This window comes from Python bivittatus, unplaced genomic scaffold (assembly GCF_059951505.1).
Source record: "Python bivittatus isolate LINGU-HERP-01145 unplaced genomic scaffold, Pbiv_v1 ctg000480_np1212, whole genome shotgun sequence".
In the NCBI taxonomy this organism is placed as follows: Eukaryota; Metazoa; Chordata; class Lepidosauria; order Squamata; family Pythonidae; genus Python; species Python bivittatus.
In genome coordinates this window covers 67204181-67222297 of record NW_028277075.1, presented here as the reverse complement: position 1 = coordinate 67222297, position 18117 = coordinate 67204181, and the positions used below count along the sequence as shown (strand labels likewise).

At 39.7% G+C, this 18117-nt stretch overlaps 1 protein-coding gene across 1 annotated transcript in view; it reads left to right on the top strand.

Annotated features, from left to right (window-relative positions):
* Positions 1–18117, top strand: part of B4GALNT4 (beta-1,4-N-acetyl-galactosaminyltransferase 4) — a 181683-nt gene that overhangs the window by 104868 nt on the left and 58698 nt on the right. Inside the window, exon 3 of the mRNA XM_088146137.1 lies at positions 14482–14592. Coding sequence (XP_088002263.1) covers positions 14482–14592 — 111 coding nt within the window. The remainder of the gene's footprint in view (positions 1–14481; positions 14593–18117) is intronic.

The following is an 18117-nucleotide window of genomic DNA, read 5'->3' as shown; positions in this document are numbered from 1 at the left end:
AGCAGACATTCAAACCTCAGCAGCCTTTCTTCATTTAAGGTAGCCTAAATCTCAGTCCTAGAGGTCCCAAAAGAGGTCTAGATTCCTTTAGTAGAGAAGCGCTGTGATCCTTGTTTTACTTTTTATTCAAGTTACTGTATCTGAAAGCCACTGTTCTATAGAGATGCTTAAAACACCCCCTAAAGGCCTTCTGTTCTATGAGCTCCTGTTAAACAAGTCTGCAGCTATGTTGTTGAATTTTTATTCATTCTTTCTTTCTTGTCTTTTTTTTTTAAAAAAAAGCTCCCTGCATGAAGAAAACAAGTGTGTCTCACCCAGCCTGTTTCCTCTCTGAAATGCTAATTTCCTGTGCAGGACGGTATTCCAATATGCAATCTCCTACCTGTATTCTGAATAGATACGTGTCAAAGAAGGCTGTATTTTGTGATTTTACTGAATACATTTCCTGACTTGCTTTGATGTATATAAAAACATTCTTCTTTTTACTTTCCAATTAGATTACTTATTGCTGCACAAGGAAAAGTAATTGGTGGAAAAATAGGTGTAAATGAATTATTTAAAGCTCATTTTAAAGCCATTATGCTGAATAAAATTCCAGGAAATAATTTAAAGTTGATTATTTTGGCCCTTTCTTTTTGGGATTCTTTCTACAACAGCTTTCTGTTTTGACATTTGGTTTATCTGGCCTCACACTTTGGTTCATTACAAAATTAATTTTCCCTCTCCTGGGGGTTTCCAATATCTGCCAAATCTCTTGGCACAGATTCATTTCCTTTTGGCATAAAATTGCTATTGAAGAGCTTAAGTTTTGTCTGCTCCTACCTTAGAAATGAACAATATCTGTAGGACTGCAATATCCAAGATGGAAGTTCAAACAGTAGGAGTTGATTGTGTAGTAGAAAATCATCCAGGGTAGGATGCTAAAAAGAAACTCACTCTAAGTTCTTTAGCCCTAGATTGATGAAATAGACCCACAACCCAAACTGAAGAGAGAAAATGCACCCAGGTTTCATAAGAACCATTGAAAATGGACTGTGCTTTTAGGAAAACAAGTCTATGTTCCTACTAAAAGATTGGAAGCAGTAGCAAAAAGAGGAAAGAAACATGGATTGTTTTCATCCTTCATTAACATTTTGTATGCTTTCAGCTTTGTGTGTGTGTTTATCTGTGTTTGTCTTAATCTCACTGTCTTCAGGAGTTAGAAGCTTGTTATAAAGTGCTGTCATCTGTAACACTTTAAAAACTGTCATATTTGTGATTACAGTATTTTTACTTTGCTGGCCTCACTGTTTTTGAAACAAATAAAGCAGATAAAGTTGCCAGTGCCAAAAGATTCCCAAAGGATTTAGCAATACTGGTAATGCTTGGTTTTCTGGCAATCTTCTCTTTTGTCATTGACTACAGTCATTGTTACTCCCTTTTATCCAGTCTTCTTATCATTAACATTTTATTATATCTGTAGTCTTTACAAATGGAAAAAACATTATTCTTAAGTAGCTCTCATAGTGTATGCCCATAGATTTGTTTCACTGTTGTATAAAAATATATTCAATTCTGACATTATTTATCAATACAGGATGCTTTAGAGGGAGGGAGGGAGGGAAGACATTTGATTTAAAATGTTCACAACTTCATGAAAGTAGAAGATACTGTATTTATTCTGTATACAAAATGCAAATATCTTCAATAGACTCATTATTTGTGCAAACTAAGAGCAAGGTGTGAATAGGACCCTCAAGAAAGGCCACACATTCAAAGAACAAAACACTCGTTAAATGTTTTGAGGAATAGGGAGTCTCCTCGCCATAAAATGGATCTCCTTCCACAGTCTATCCTAATTAATGCAGAAATACTGTTAGTTGGACTTGACGCAAAAGATGCCCTGGACACCTTAAAAATCTTGCAAATAGTGGGCAAAATTACTGCAAAATTCAGTATAGCAGATTTCCAGCTCCTCCTGACTGGAGCGCTGCTTTTTGCCCCTCCTGGCAGACGTGACACCAAGGCCCCTCGTAGACCTCCACTGCTACTGCAGTTTTCAGTATGTTCCAAACTGGTCCCATTGCAAAATGGACACAGGGGTGGTCTGGAAGAGCCTGCACTCCTTTTTGGGAAGCATCACCATCCGGAATAATCTGGTGTCTTCCACAGCACTGGCTGCCTCACTATCTACCCATACAGGTCCCAGTGCTCCCTTCTATTGTGAAATATTTTTCTTCCACTGCTTCCTAAGTTAGTGTCAGAGGGTGAATAAAGGCCTTCCCTGAAAACAGTTTGTCTTTGACCCACAGGTGTACTATCTGAATTGCCTGAGTTCCTTTACACAGCCCTAACGTCTGCTACAAGGGCCTTTCATTCAGTTCGAGGTAATGAATAGATCCACATCCCAAGTAGTGTCTTATAAAAGCTTGTTTCACAGCAACGGCATGAAGAATCGAGGCCAGGAAGAAGAGAGGCAGTGGCTGATAATAAATACTGTCAACAAAAGGGAGCCCATTAGGATGCACAGTGCTAAAGAAATAATTTGCCAACTCTGTTGAAGTGAGCTAATTTAAGCCCCAGAAGGGGGGAAAACACCACAATGCCCTTTGAAGGCATTATTAAGAAGATGGTATAATAGTACTGTGATTTTTTTCAAAGAAGAAGAATTCCTTCTGCTGCCTTGAAATTTTAACTGTGAGTGGCTATGAAGGTGATTTGTCTGCTGCTTTGATGAGGGGGGAAGGAAGGGTGGGCTGCCATTTGTGCTTCTGAAGGAGAGGGGGGAGAGTGTCTCTGCATCCCTCCCCAACAGAACGCATTTTGTTTGAAAACTTTCTTCATGGAGCAGCCTTACTTCAGCTCCAAGGCCCGGTCCGGAGCCTCTCCAAAGGGCTGGTTAGGAAGGAATCCTGTTTAGTCATCACCTAATTTGTGTGCACTTTGCACTTGGATCTCAGTGTGTGAAGAGTAGCACAAGCTTGGTGGAAGCCGAATAAATGGACTTTTTTCCTCCCCCCTCCACTTCCTTCCCAGCCGTGTTTGTGTGTGTGTGTGTGTGTGTGTGTGTGTGTGTGAAGCAGTGGCAGATCAAAAAGCCTCTGTGTTCCTCAGCAATAAAAACCCCAAGATTCCTCTCTGCAGCTGCCAGGAGAAATGGAGTGTGTAAGCTTGCAGGAGGAGGCCCAGGCTATATACCAGGCTATTATATCTGGGCTCCCTAAAGAGAGGCCCTCCCAGTTCATGCTTCTTCGAGGTTAGTAATAATGAAATAAAAGTTTCCATGTTTACAGTATTTCTCTCCTACACCAATTTTTTCTTTAATGTTTCTCTGTTGGATCCTGGGATCATATTTCAAAGTTAGCTTCTGAAACAGGACTTTCTTCACTTCCAGAATGTATAGAGGAAATTATTCAAAATTAAGTTGTTCTGATTCAGCTAACTCTTATGTGGGAATTCCATCTGTGGAAGAAGAGGCAAAGGGAGAGAACAGTGTCTGGATTCTAACTTAGTTGCTTGAGCTATTGCAGAGCCTTCTCTGAACAGATGCCAGTTTCTCGATACCAAGTGATAATTTGCAATGTTAGCCATTCTGACTAGAAATGTACAGGCTTCTTAGCTTTTATCTATCCATTGTGTGAAACTGCAATCTTTACTGGCTAACATTTTCTCTCTGTCTCTCTCTCTCTGTCTCTCTCTGTCTCTCTCTCCCTCTCTAGCTCAGGGTTTCTCAACCTTGGCAACTTTAAGATGTGTGGACTTCAACTCCCAGAATTAAATGCTGGCTGGGGAATTCTGGGAGTTGAGGTCCACACATCTTAAAGTTGCCAAGATTGAGAAACCCTGCTCTAGCTAGTATATCCACTGAAGTTTAACATGTCTCAAATGGATTTTGTTTTCATTAGCATCATGTCCACTTATTAGCTTCTATTCATAATTTTACACATGATGAATGGCACCCACTCCTGCTTTATTTTGAAACATAAATAATGATCTTCTTTGATTTCTGATCTTCCAAGAGCCTCTCTTTGGGAAATAAGGCAAGTGGATAATAGCAAAACTACTGTGCCCTGTTCTTTAATTTTTCTTTAAAAAATAGAAAAAAAGCCAAACCAAATGCTATCCAGCCTTTCTACTCCTCACATAGTTGAATAAGTAACAATAATAATAACAACAACCCTCCTTCTTTACCCATAAACATTGTGTGGAAGACAAAACATTGAGTCAAGACAAAAAAAACCCCTTTCCCTTCCTGGTATATTAGTCTACTATGCTGGGTAAGAATTCTAAAAGTAGTTTAGTACAATAAGAGGGCATCAAGCTGTGAAAGATTTTCTATGTAGAACGACACTGAAAGTAAATGTGGCAGAAGAGATGAAAGGCCTGTGTGGGTGTACATACATACATCTTTCAGAGGGCAAATCTTAACCAGGCAAGAAGGGACAGCAACTTTCTTAAATCTGTACCAAGAGGAAGCAGTTATGAGATCCAGATAGACTGGATTGTGTGGTCAGAACCATTCCCAGGACAGTGTGTTTATGAGCTCCCATAACATCCACCCAAGTTCTGAGGTATAGATGATTCCAGAAATCTGGCTCCCCAGTTATTCATTCTTGGTAGTGTCAGGACTTTATGTCTGAGTGCAGAGTCTGTCCACACCTGTTACCCTGAAAAAACCCTTAGATCAGCTCAATTCCCTTCTGTTGCTGCAGTGCCAAATGCCTCTGAACACCCTGCAGATTGTTTGATTCTTCGGGCTTTTGTGGCCATCTGAAGTGTCTGGCAATTCAGTCAGCCAGGCTATGTTGTGAGGCTGGAGGAGCTTTGAATACGGTAAAGCTACTGTCTTTGCCAGTACAGTATATAATAAAATGTGTACCATAGAACCATACCTTAGTTTCTCTAGCCTTGAGATGATACAAAGATTGGAAGAGCCAGTCCTGCTTATCTAAGTATCTGCCCCATGTAGTCATCTTTAATAAGACCCACTTTTAGAGCTGCTGAAGTTGCTAGTCCTCCAAGTCATATATCCATTGGGCAAAGGCTGCAAGTTTTGACTACTCTTACTAACTGATATCATCCACAGCTGTAAGCTTGATGAATTGTTTAAAGGAAGGGATAGACCAGAACTTAATGGTTCTGTTCTTCTGTCTGCCTCTTGTTGATGTGCTGCCTGGCACTATCGCAGTCCATCTATATAAAACCAAGGGAAATTAAGTGCTCTCTGGCTCCTGAGGGCCACAGTTGGATCAGTCTGTCCATGATACAAAGCATCCAGCTGGCAATATCAGATGTAAGGGAGCGTGCAAGGTTTAGTTTAGAGCAGTGTTTCTCAACCTTGGCAACTTGAAGACATGTGGATTTCAACTCCCAGAATCCCCAACCAGCCATTGAAATCATTGTCATAATCTTTGCACCTAAAGATGGGGTTATTTTGTCTCCTAAGGTCTCATTTTGCTCAGTATCAGGGCTTCAACAGAAGAACTGTTTCAGTTCCTGGTGATCAAATGGCATGCTTTTAACCTACTTTGCTTTAACCTTGATACAGTGTCAAAAAAACTTGATAGAGTATCTAGATATGCTTGTTCTGTCTGTGAGTAAACCAGTGAATCAGGAGCACCAGAGCTCACTATGAAGAAAAAACAAAAAAACTATTAAAAAAAAACGAAAAACCAACCAAACCAGAGTGCAGTGAGTCCAACATGTGACCTTACACATTAGTGGCTCATTACTCAAGAGTTCAGAAAGATCAGTATCAAGGACGACGCACACAGGTAATGTGGATATCCACAGCATTTTATAGCAGCTCTATTAACTGAAAATGCTTTTTGGAAATCACCTGTGGAGCAAGAAGTAAGGTCAGATGCTCACTAGAAACATGCATCCTAAAGGCAGCGGTGCACATAGTCAGAATTTGATCCACTTGTCTGGCAGTTTCAGAACCCCAGATCTGCTTCCTCTGAGTCCATTAGAGCAAGAATCCATGGCACTTCTAGATAAAGAAATAATGACTTAAGCATATGAGAATAACACTGTGGCTGAGCTTGATCTTTATTGAATTCTGTGGGCCTTCAGATTTTGTTTTTAAAAAATGTATGATTTAATTGGTTTTTGTTTAGATATTTTATATTGTAGCTATTCTTAATAATCCATAATCTTTCTTTTGGGGTGCGTATATGTGTGTCTGTGTGTGTGTGTCTGTGTCTGTATGTATGTGTATGTATATATGTAGGCTTTATAAAAGTTAATATGTCACTTCACTAAAATTCATGTGGCTCTTGTCTCTGCGGTCTTACCTGTCTTTTAACAGTAGCAAAATGAGCTGCAACCGTTTGAACTAACTCCACCCAGAAGAGGGCAGTAGTGCACATCTGGTAGACAAAACAAAGTAATACTTTTCCTTTAAAAAAAAAAAAGTATTTGTTTACAAAAAAATAAAACGTTATCCTCCCAATTCTATTTTATCAGTGAGTTAAGTCTTTAAAAGGACATTTGCATTAGGTCTTTATGAGTCATTGAATATGGTGTAGTTTATTTCAGAGTAAAAAATGCATAGAATGAAAGGAATCCTTTGGAGATCAAAATTCCCTCCATAGTGTACCTATGGAAGAGGTTTTATCTCATGGGACTCATGTGTATGAGTGGATATCATACACATGTATAGGTTTTTTTATCTCCTGAAGCAAACAGCAGCACTCATTCTTCTACCCATGTGATGGGTGTGCACAGTCATCGTTGATGCTTTGGCTTACGCTTCCCTCCAACCTCAAAAGTGACTCAAAAAGCCACAGAAGCTTTGACAAGTGCAGGAATATGTTCCCTCCATTCCTACATGACACCAGGTAACAGCACATGCATTATACACACAGGCATACCTTTGTCCATTCCAACAGCATTTGTACACATGCAACACTTCTAAAGAACAGAAGGGTTTTAGAGCAACCTTCCCCAATGCTATGTCCAGTGGATGTGTAATTTGGCCTATAGCTTTCCACTATCTTTATGAAATGTATTCAATACATATGCTGACTGGATGGCAGGGGTTGTCATCCGGCACATCTGGAGAACACTGGATTAGAGAAGGGTTTTAGTGCCACATGAAGCCCAACAGACACACACTCTAATCTCTACTGCTAATAAGCTTATGCTATTTCATTTGTATTTCTTTCCTGAGAGGAGATTTTAGAAATTATTTCAGCATACTCTGCAAGAAGCATGGTGAAATAATGTGCGTATTATTCTGTCATTAGTTATTACATAAAGGAGAAGTTCAGAGTAATTTATCTCCATTGTGAGACAAAGTCAGATTAACTTCATTACTTGACTAGTTGCTTGAGGGACTACTTGTCTCCCATAGCATCTTCCTGGCCAATTCAATCCTGCAGGGTTGGCGTGCTCTGGGTTCCTTCAATTAAACAATGCCATCTATCAGGACCCCGGAAGCGTGCCTTCTCTGTAGCAATGCCTACCCTCTGGAATGAGGTTCCTCCCAAGATCCGGATGGCCCCCACTCAGCTGTTGTTTAGAAGGGCCTTGAAGACCTGGCTCTTCACCCAGGCCTTTGGTGAGAGAGTGAGACCCCTTGCTTCATCGTGCTTGCCATCTTTTATTTTTATTGATTTGATTCTAATGTCTTTGATTGTTGTGAGCCACCCAGAGTTGTTGAGAGTCGGCAGCACACAAGTGTAAATCATCCTCTCCTTCATCATCATCATCTAATTCTTTTTGAAAGGAAGGGGATCTAGGAAGGCACTGTTGGTGATGTTTTTGCTATGGCCCATTAAACCTTAATGATTTACTTTTGATCACACTCCATTAACATTTGTTGCCAGATAGTTTACTGATAGTGGTTTTTTGTTTTTTTTTGCCATACTAGATCACAGAGTTCAGGGATGGAAGTCAGATGGTCTTTTTGGGGGGGGGCTATTGCCTCATCTCCCAGAGCTCTAAACCTTCCAGAGACTACTATCTTGCAGTCTCCTCGCAAGGAGCAACTGTATGGAGCGCTTGTGGGAAATCTCAAGTCCTATCTTTGTCCAGAGAGGAATTAGGAAGAGCCAGTCTAGTCGCTAGCTCTTCATTCTGCCGCAGTCATCAGCTCCGCTTTTAGTGAAGCCGTCTTCAGTTCGCTATTTGTCCCCCGGAAGTCGAAGTCAGACGGTCTTTCTAAGTTGTGTCATTTCTGAATACTACAAGATTATGACAAAGAACTTTTTAGTGCTCAAGATGGCAAAGAATCTGTGCATGGGCCAAACATTCTCTTTAGATTTTCTAGTAACAGACACGTTGCTTATCTTGAGATTAAATAGAACAGGAAGCCTTTTTACTGTCACTGAGTCTCACAGTAAAAATTATGCATAATAATGGCAGTAGCAATCCGAGTATGACCTTGCAAGCAGTCTCACACTGAATGTATGTTCCTCCTTATTTTTAAATTATGATACAAAAGGTATTACACAAATCACCCAGACCACATTGGCCTGTTAAAATTCATAGAATAAAGGCTCCAAAACCTGAGCCTGACATGCCGAAGAGCTACTGATGTATCTCTGGGGACAGTCCCAGCTCTGCCAGCAAGTTAAGGATGCTTTAGTAGCAGGTGAACTTAACAAAGCCCTTTTTATGTGATTAGAAGTGCTGTTCTGTGAGTAGGTAGTGGAAGCAATTATTACAGGTGCCATTTACTTCCTATTAATTATCACCCAGACAATCAATAAGCTTCTCTTCACTGCTTCCTGAGTAAATCTGTTTCAGTTCAAAGCTGAAGAGGATAGATTATGGAAGGAAGCAAAATCTTCAGCACAATCCTGTTCTCCAGTTTGGTTGGGAAGCCAGATAAAAGTGTGTCATGCTGTCAGTTTCGGTACTGGAGATCTCCAAATGGCACACAGGTATAAAAAAGCAGCCTAGCTATTTGTGTCTGGTTGGGAGGTGCTGCAACGTATTTGGCATTCTTGTGAGATCTCTGCAGCGGGTGAAATGCCTTTCTGCACTGCTTCATTATTTATTTGCTTATTCATTAGATGTCTATCCCACCGTTCCTGCTGGAGCTGAAAATAAGATAGCAGGCTAAAGCTTTGGACTCTGGTGAAGGAGTGATTAATATTATTTGGTGGTGGTGGTGGTGGTGGTTCATTTATTTAGATTTAGATCCTGCCTTTCTTTCCCCCATTGCAAATGGCAAGGAAACAAACTAAAACTCTGAACTCTATGAAGGAATCAGTTCTAGGTTTTGAGGGCACACTCTTAGTTGGGGGTGGCAATCAAAGCAGTAGCCTAAAGGTGGCTGGGAGATGCCTTTTTCTCAAAAGGGCCTCAAAGCACTGGACATAATGTCATCCCAAGGCATTGTGGGAAATGAAAATGGAGGATCACCAATCCAGCTGCTCAGCATGGAGGACCAGCCAAGTGACAGGAGTCACTTTGCGTGAGATGGGCGGCCATATAAATAAGATAGATAGATAGATAGATAGATAGATAGATAGATAGATAGATAGATAGATAGATAGATAGATAGATAGAAGCCCTGTTTGTCCTGGCATGGGAAGGAATCACAGTGTGGATTCCACTTGTCTAGTCCTGAGTTTTTGGCATTACTGTGGCAGTGCAGGAAGGAACAACCATCCCTTTGGCTCTATCATCACTGAAGTAAAATACAAATTAAACAAACAAACAAACAAATAAGTAAGTAAGTAACGCCAACAGCCAGTAGTTCAGCATATTCTTTCTATATCCCCAGTTTAATTCATGGGAGCTTCCAGGCAAGGTTTTATAAGGTTGCAGAGAATAGAGGAAAAGAGGAATTTGGTAGGATCACAAAAGCCCACAAAAATCACTGCAGTGGGGAAAAAGGAGTCTATAACTTTCACTGAAATATCCCTATACTGTATTTACTCCTGTCTGGTTCCATAGTAGGGGGAAAAACAGAATCCCAGAAAAAATGTGGAAGACTATATCTTGATAATAAGATCACTAAGGCCACTGCATAATTGTATAATATGGAGTGTAAATGTGCAGAGTACAACATGAGGAATCCTTCCTGATCCCATCAAGGGTTGTTGAATTGTGTGTATGTGTATGTTTATGCAATTAAACATTTAGTGCTACAAATGCATTCAACAACAGTCATATTCCCATTCCCAGGAGCATACAGGTATGAATTGGTCAGTAAGTCAGTCACCCCTGTATTTTTAAGCTGATATAGAAAATACTTTTTCTCTGACTCATCTCTGTAAGAGAAACCAGTTCGTCTTTTAACCCTGGGCTCAAAAATAGGGCTTTGCTAAACACCCCTTCTCAAAGCATTAAAGCAGCTGCATCGTTTACATGACTCAGACTGCTGTTTCGAAAGTTTCTGCATGGCATCTGCACACACGCCAGACCACCAAAGAGACCTTTTGAAGCAGCTGCACCAGACTTTTGCCTCTTTTGAATCTTTCCTTTTCTCTTTTGAATCTTTACTACAGCCCTGATTTTTTTTTTTTTTTAAATGAAGAGTTGCCCTCTCTTGGCAAGAACTGGTGTACATTACCCTGGCAAAAAGAAAAGTGGCTGCCAGTTTCTTCCATAACCCCTCACTGCCACCTTTCATGCCTTTGTTTTTATTGCACAGATACTTTCATGTGGGAAGTAAAAATAACAAATATGTTTAACTCACACACTTAAAATCCTTCAATAATACACAAAATCCTGAAAGAATAATACAGAATGTGCACTATCACAGGTGGCAAACGTACAATAAGCTTTTCCAGACTGCCAGTTTTTCTGTTTCCTAGAACTTAAAAATGTTCATTTAAATGCTTCCAACTTGTATTTATGTTTTTCAGATCTATGTTGATACGAAAATACTATAATCAAGGGCATGCTTTTATTTCTGGAAGTATAAAACCTGAAGAGTTTTTTTCCACAAAAAGAAAAACATGTCTTCCCCCTTCCCCCAGAAATACGAGTTTGTAATTTGTCTTGTGTTTACCCCCCTCTCTAAAATTCAGCCCTCTGAGAGGATACTGGAGGGGGAGCAGGGTGTTCGAAAATGGGAAAAATGATTGTAAAATCTGCAATGTATCATTTGCCATGGCGATAGAGCAGCAAACCTGGATAGAAAAGCCTGGAATAGATACAATAATAGGGGCAGGACTCCATCTAAACAGCTTTCTGAGCAGCTGTAATTGTGGGTGCATTTGACTAAAGCAGGAAGTAGGGTGAAAAAAGATGCATTTTTAATAGTTTATACCCAAATGCCAGAAAGTTGGTTGAAGGTGCTGTAGAAGCCCTAGTCTGACCATGCAGGAGTTAAATGCAGGACAGGGCCCGTGATTTCCCTGCAATGGAAAACAGGCCACCCCAACTACCTGCAGGAGTGTGGCCATGAACGTAATACTGGTGATGTTAAGAGGTTAAAGCTAAAATGTTTTTTTCTCATCAGGAGAAATGTGGTGGGAGAGGAATCTTACTACAGATGGGAAGGCTATGGTGTCATGAAAACTGCCTGTAGGCAAGAGATTTTGCTGGTAAATTAATACAGCTGTCTGGAAGTGCACAACGTGTGTTTGTCTGTGGTGAAAAATTAATTGGCCTTAGGTTCCTGCAGCATGTGTATGAGGCAAAATAGACATGAATAGATGTGATTTCTACACATGGGACACATATTAGTTCTTTCATAGAAGTGAATGCATCTTTAGGGATGTGACACAGAAACTATTGCATTTTGCTAGAACATCTCCATCAGTAAGCTGGGGTAAGGATTGATTTTTTTTTTTAATTTTCCATCACCTTATCTTTTTAAAGATACTTAGTATGATAATTCATTAATTATAATTAATAATATTAATATTTCATTAACAATGGGAAAATGGAGAGTTCTTGGAGTACATGGATGAGTGTTTGGTAAAATAATCAAATATACATCCCTTGCCTCCTCCTTTCTTTAATGTGGATATGAATTCAGAACACTAAAAAACTGGGAAATGGGAACTCTGAAACTGCATCTGCACAATCAGAATGAATCTAGATTCAGGTCAGATCTAGATTTAACAACCTGAAAGTAAGAGAGGCTAACTTGCAACTGGATTCCAATGGAAGAAAATATATGGGTTGAACTGTTGGGTTCTTGGTGGTCTCTGAGCTTGAATGCTTTCTTGCAGACGTTTCATTACCAGGGTAGGTAACATCATCAGTGTGAGGGAGAGTGGGGTTTGCTGGCTATTAATATATGGTAGTTTGCCCTGCCAGTCTTGGTGCAAGTGTGGCTCTCTCCTTGATGGTCCCTTAATTAGGGTACAGGATTGTTTCTTCCCTAATTGTTTATCTGGTGCTGTTTCCTGCTTATCTGAGTGTTGGCTGCTGGAAGGGATGTGTTCTAGGCTGTTTGTTTCCTTCCTAGGCTTTTGATTGCATTTTTTAAAAGGCCTGTAAATGGGGTTTATGTCTATGATCCATTGATGACTGATTTGTCTGAATGCCAAGCTTCTAGGAATTCTCTAGCATTTTTGGATTTGGCTTGATCTAAAATATTAACGGTTTCCCAGTTGAAACTCTGGTTGAGTCTGTTCAAGTTTAAAGGACATTTTTCATGTCTTCTGGCTGCCAGTTGGTATTCATGGATGCAGCCTGCCAGTCTGGCTTGGGTTGTAACACCTCAGGCTGTAGACTGTATAGGCTGACTGCTTCTCCATTTTGCCTGCCCTTTTTAATTTTCCCAAGCAAATAAACATTTTGGAACCAGTTAGTTGCTGCAATACATTTTGTCCTCAGAATATTTTCTTGATTTCACAGTGTACTACTCTTAGAATACCCTTTTAACAGTAGAGGGCTTTCTTGCAAGACCAAGCCTCAGTGCTAAAGTGGAAATGATGAAATGAAACGTCTTCATGTTAGTCCTCACCCACTTAAAACATGTGCACACACACACACACACACACACACATTCAAGTCTCAGGCAATATATTTTTGGCTTCCACATAAGAGAAGCTTGCTTGCTTCTCAGGAGTCATCTGAACTAGGTGAAAGTCAGCTCAAAAATAATAGCATTAAATACATTGAGTCTTTCTGTTCCATGTCCAGGTTCAGTGATGCTTTAATAATCTCTGCATGTGTGAAAATTTATCTTCTGAGGTTTGATGACACACCTGAGACGCAGCTGGAAAACACAGAGCAATATTTGAGGGAAAATTCCAGTTGTCTAGCTAAGATTTTTGCTGAGAAACAAAGGCCACAGCAGCCATCTTGTTGCTGCTGTCTGCTCAAATGTGTTCTGTACAACAAGGCCTTGAAGTAGTTCCATCCATGTATGGCCACTTTCTCTGGGAGAAAACTTGTTTTCCAATGTGGACAACAATCTAAGGGACTTCAAAGTCATGCTGTGCATTTGCACAATCTGAGTGGCACTCAGTGAGGATGTTTGTTTGTTTACTGAACTTATATGGCTGCCTATCTCAGGTTATGACTGAGCTTTTGTCTCTTCCAACTTCTTACTCTTCTTATTCTTTCTAAGACCCTGGTGCCCTCTCAGTGTGTTAGAGAAGGCACCACCTTGGGGAAGACTGTTTTCAATTATAACATAGCCTAATTCTGCAAATAGGTATTTTCTCTTCCAGAGCTCTGTGATGGTTCTTGTGAATAACAGAGCCCCACGTGTTTCCCTGTGTTTGCCAGACAGATAGAATATCTGTTGTCATTTCAGACTACCAGTCCTTTTATGATAGATGCTCACAAATGAGTTCAGAGCCACGCTTCAGAAATGAGCAAGTGCTTCCAAGAGCCACAGCTCACTTTTACATCCTTCTAACCACTGCACTGATTGCCTCACTGACAGCTACAGCTTCTTCATAAGGAACAAACTGGTTAATTAGAAGCCAGGTGTAAAAGTCCCAATCCTGTAGAAAGCAGCCAGATGTTTCCATCTATAGCTGGTACAGGCATCTCAAAAGTCCTCTGCTACTGGGCAGAAGGCCATATACTCCACTGCTAATCCTGGGATGTTTCCTCTTTCCTCTTTCATGGGTGGTAGCTGGCTGAGAATTAATTCCTCCAGAAGAGGAATTTGACATGGTGTCATTGATCACAGGCTAAGACTTTTGTTCCCTTCTTTGAGTACCCTAATTGCCCAGGTACTTTGTCTCTTTATAAGGAGGGATGGTTGACACAACCTGATTGGGCAGGACTGAGTCATTTCCTGGTGATGTTTCTAAAGCTGGGAGTCTCAAGAGTGGCATCGCTGTGTATGGGAACAGACCTAAGTGAGATAGAGGACCTTCCTCATCTGTGGCACTCTTTCTATATGTGCTATAGTGATGGATACCTGTACTGGACATAAGGGTAGATCTCTAAGATCTCTTACAACACTTACATTCTATGATTATCAACCAATTTTCTCAAAAGCTTTGTATTTGGTGCTCTTATCTTCAGGTATAACTCCAAATGTATGCCTCTTTGGTCCTTTACAAGTGACATCCCACTAAATTTTTCATTTGTTATTTACATTTCCTTTTTTTCTTATTACAGGTAGAAGATCAAGGTGTTCGTGGGTGGTTTTCTAAAAGGCACAGCCATGACAGAACTGGAAGATCCTCAAAGCCAAATGTAACAAGCCGTGTTCTGCCATGGAATGAGCAGGTCAGTGATACTTTGGCCCAGCATAACTATGGGCACTGCATTGGTTGCCAGTACACTTCTGATACAGTTCAAGGTGCTCATTGTTACCTACAAAGCCCTATATGGTTTGGTACCTGCAGGACTGTTGACCTGTCCAATGCAGGCTTCCCAACTAGCAAAGTTAAAAGCCCCCTCCCATGTCAGATTTGGGGAGGGGGAGCAAGGAACAACGTTTCTCAATATGTGCTCCATGCCTATAGAATACTTTAACTGCAAAAAAGAGTATAGAACCTTCTCTGATGGCTTTTAGGACAGTCAAAACTGAATTGTTCTTGAGAACATTTGGCAGCCCATGTGGATGAGCTTGATGACAAAGGGGGCATTATTGCTATCAGTTTTACTGTATGTTGTGGAATTTATTTTTTATTATTGGATTCTGTGTAAACCAACAGAGGCCTACATGGAGTTAGCAGTATACAAATGTTATGATATATAAACAGACTATACCTCTAGGTTGTCTATACCCTCAGCCTTTATTCTGGAATTCATGTACTTGGTAATAGACTCTCAGACACAACTTGGCTAGTGTAGATGCTTTATTGTAGATAAAAACAAAGCCAAATACAATAAAATATGTGCTTATTCAAGCATAGCCTGTATATATGCACCAGAGTTTAAATTCTAACTTTTTTTATCCTGCCTTTCCCAGTCAACAGATACTTGGCCATTCTCTTCAAGGGCACATAAGGCAGTTGAGTTTTGCTGACAATGGTTCTCCCTAGACTGGGAACCACTGGTTTCTGCTATGCTAATGTCATTCCCACCACTAGGGAAAAGATAATTTGGAGTTAGTGATTTGCAGGGAGAACATTTAGAAAGTATTGTTAAAAGGAAATTTGAAAAATTAAAGTGAAATCATTAAATGGTTGGGGCTAACCCAAACCATGGTTTGTCAAATAACCCAGAGCAATCTGGATTTGTAAATGACACTAAGCCATAATGAATAGGTTCAAAGTCACATAAAACCAACATCAGTCTAATCATATTATGGCTTAGTGTTTTATGTGTACCAGCCTGATGCAATCCACTGAACTACCAGTGAAATGAATGAGAAACGTAAAGGAAAATAAGAACATTTGTTCAGTTTCTACTCTGATGCTTCATAGAAGTTTCACAATGGATTTCAGCATCTGATGTCAAGCTTCCGTTGTCTGCCAAAAGAGTGCAACAGCCTGTGAAGTAGACTAATTCTTTCACTGAGGAGACCATTGTTTCTTGAAATGATCTTACAATAATTGAACCTTTCTTGAAGGTTTATGTTCATAACAGCTAAACAATGTTTTTAAATGCTGTCAAGGAGGCTCTATAATTAGTTTAGGCATATAAATAAGATATAATTCATTCAATTCCCTCCTCTTTGATCCAGCCCACCTCCTGCTGAATCTTTAGCTGGGTTTTATTTACAGGGTTTGGAATAATATTCAGTATTGCAACACAGATACTTCCACCTAGGCATTTCAGATGCTGTTTGGCTGCCACCATGACAGGAAGAAGAAAACATGCAGAGAAGCTGTTGTTAGAAATGCATTCAGGCGACTGGGAAAACAGGAGAGGAGGTTCTCAAGGGAAAAGGCTGCAGTTAGATTACAGAGGGAAACCTGGAAGTTGCATTACAAATTAGCAGAACCTCTAGCTTAGTCAGTATCAGCAGCAGCCAGACAGAAGAAGTCTGGGATGTGCCACAAACGATAATAAATTTAGTTCATTGTTTTGTCAAGTGCTTAGGTCTTCATAGGAGACGGGTCAGCATCTGAACAGTAGCTTTGTGCAAAATAATGTCTGTCATGATGTGCGTGATGTTTGTTTAAACATTAGTTTTAAACACTGACTTTTCACTAGAAGATACTGTGCTGGGCTACATCAGGGCTTTTTGTTCCGTCTCAGCCACTTCTTTTTCTTTCCATAGCCTCAGTTTCTGTGACTTTAATGAAGCTGGTGATCCAGTCCTCCATTTCAAGCATCACAGTGATACCTAGGGGGTAGCAGTTGAGGTGTGCCAGGTTGTAATCCTCAGGCTTGAATGCAAGACGCTAGCAAGATTATTAATCACTGCCTGGATGGGACTGTGATTGCAACAGAGATATTAAGAAAAGGAGAGGCCCATTTTCAGCATGATTGTGGATTCAGGAGTTGCTGTGCTGTACCTCACATTTGTCAGTGGTGAATGGTTGTTGACTGCGATGGCCCCTGGTTTTTACCTTCAGCCAGAGATGCCAACATTCTTGGAAACAAATGTTAGCCATATAGTGTGTAGCAGCAAGAGCTCATTCAGTGTCAGGAGGAAAGTTTTCTCAGCAGAATCATCTCTGTAAACACAGCCTTCTTTTATATGACTATTCCTATTGCTTCCTTTAGAGGAAACATGGGTTTTCAAGAGTTGCAGGGCTTTCTCTGAGTTGGCACCACCCTTTGGAACTACCTCATTAGGATTTTTAAGAAATAGTTGGAAAACATTTTGAGCAGGAGTCGATTTAATCTTTTCAGGATCTGTTATACACAATTTTACAATGTTTTTTGATTTTTTCAGAGTCTATTTTTATATATAATTTTATTAAAATAGTATTTGTTTTAATCTTTCTTTTCAAACAAATACAAAGTAAGAAAAAAAAAGAAAAAAAATGAAATGAAAAAGAAAGCTAAAAGTGCAAGAAAGGAAAAAAAATAGAAGAAAAATAGAAAAGAAAGAAAAAAGATACAAAGAAGTGGCTTCTGATCTTTACAGCAGTTATAATTATAAATTTACCTCTTATTCTATGGTTACAATATAAATCTCTTCTTTCTATAATCTATCCTGTCTAATCATCAAAACCATAAATTATAAGTTCATTTTTTTCTGTTTTATGCAAAAAGTCCATAAGGGATTTCCAGCCAGTGATAAACATAGCTACTGTCTTTTCTCTGATCAAAAAAGTCAATTTAAGCCATCTCAGCAAGTTTCATCATCTTCACCAACTATTCTTCCATTGTGGGTAATGCTGAATCTTTCCATCTTTGTGCATACAATAATCTCGCTTGCAGTTATCATACAAATACAAAAACAAAGTTCCATGACTTTTTTCCAACTGTTTGTCCATCAATCCCAAAAGAAAAACCTCTAGTCTCAGTTGTATATTAATCTTTAAAATCCTCTGAATCAGTGTGTGTATTTGAATCCAAAATTTCCTAGCTTTTTTACACGTCCACCAAACATGATTAAATGTCCTTTCTTGTTGTTCACACTTCCAACATAAATTTGAAGTGCCTTTATACATTCTAGACAATTTCTCTGGTGACATATACCAAGGATTTTTTCAAAGTCTAAATGGTTATGTGGGGGATGGGTTATGTGTTGATTTTGTTTTAAGTTTCTTTGGTGGGTTAATATATGCCAAAGAATGGTTAAGAAATTTTAAAGAATTGTACACCTAGAGGACCTCTATAGAAATGGGATATTCAGTTTACATAGTGCTACACTAAGAAGGTAGCGTGCCTATCTTGTAACCTCTG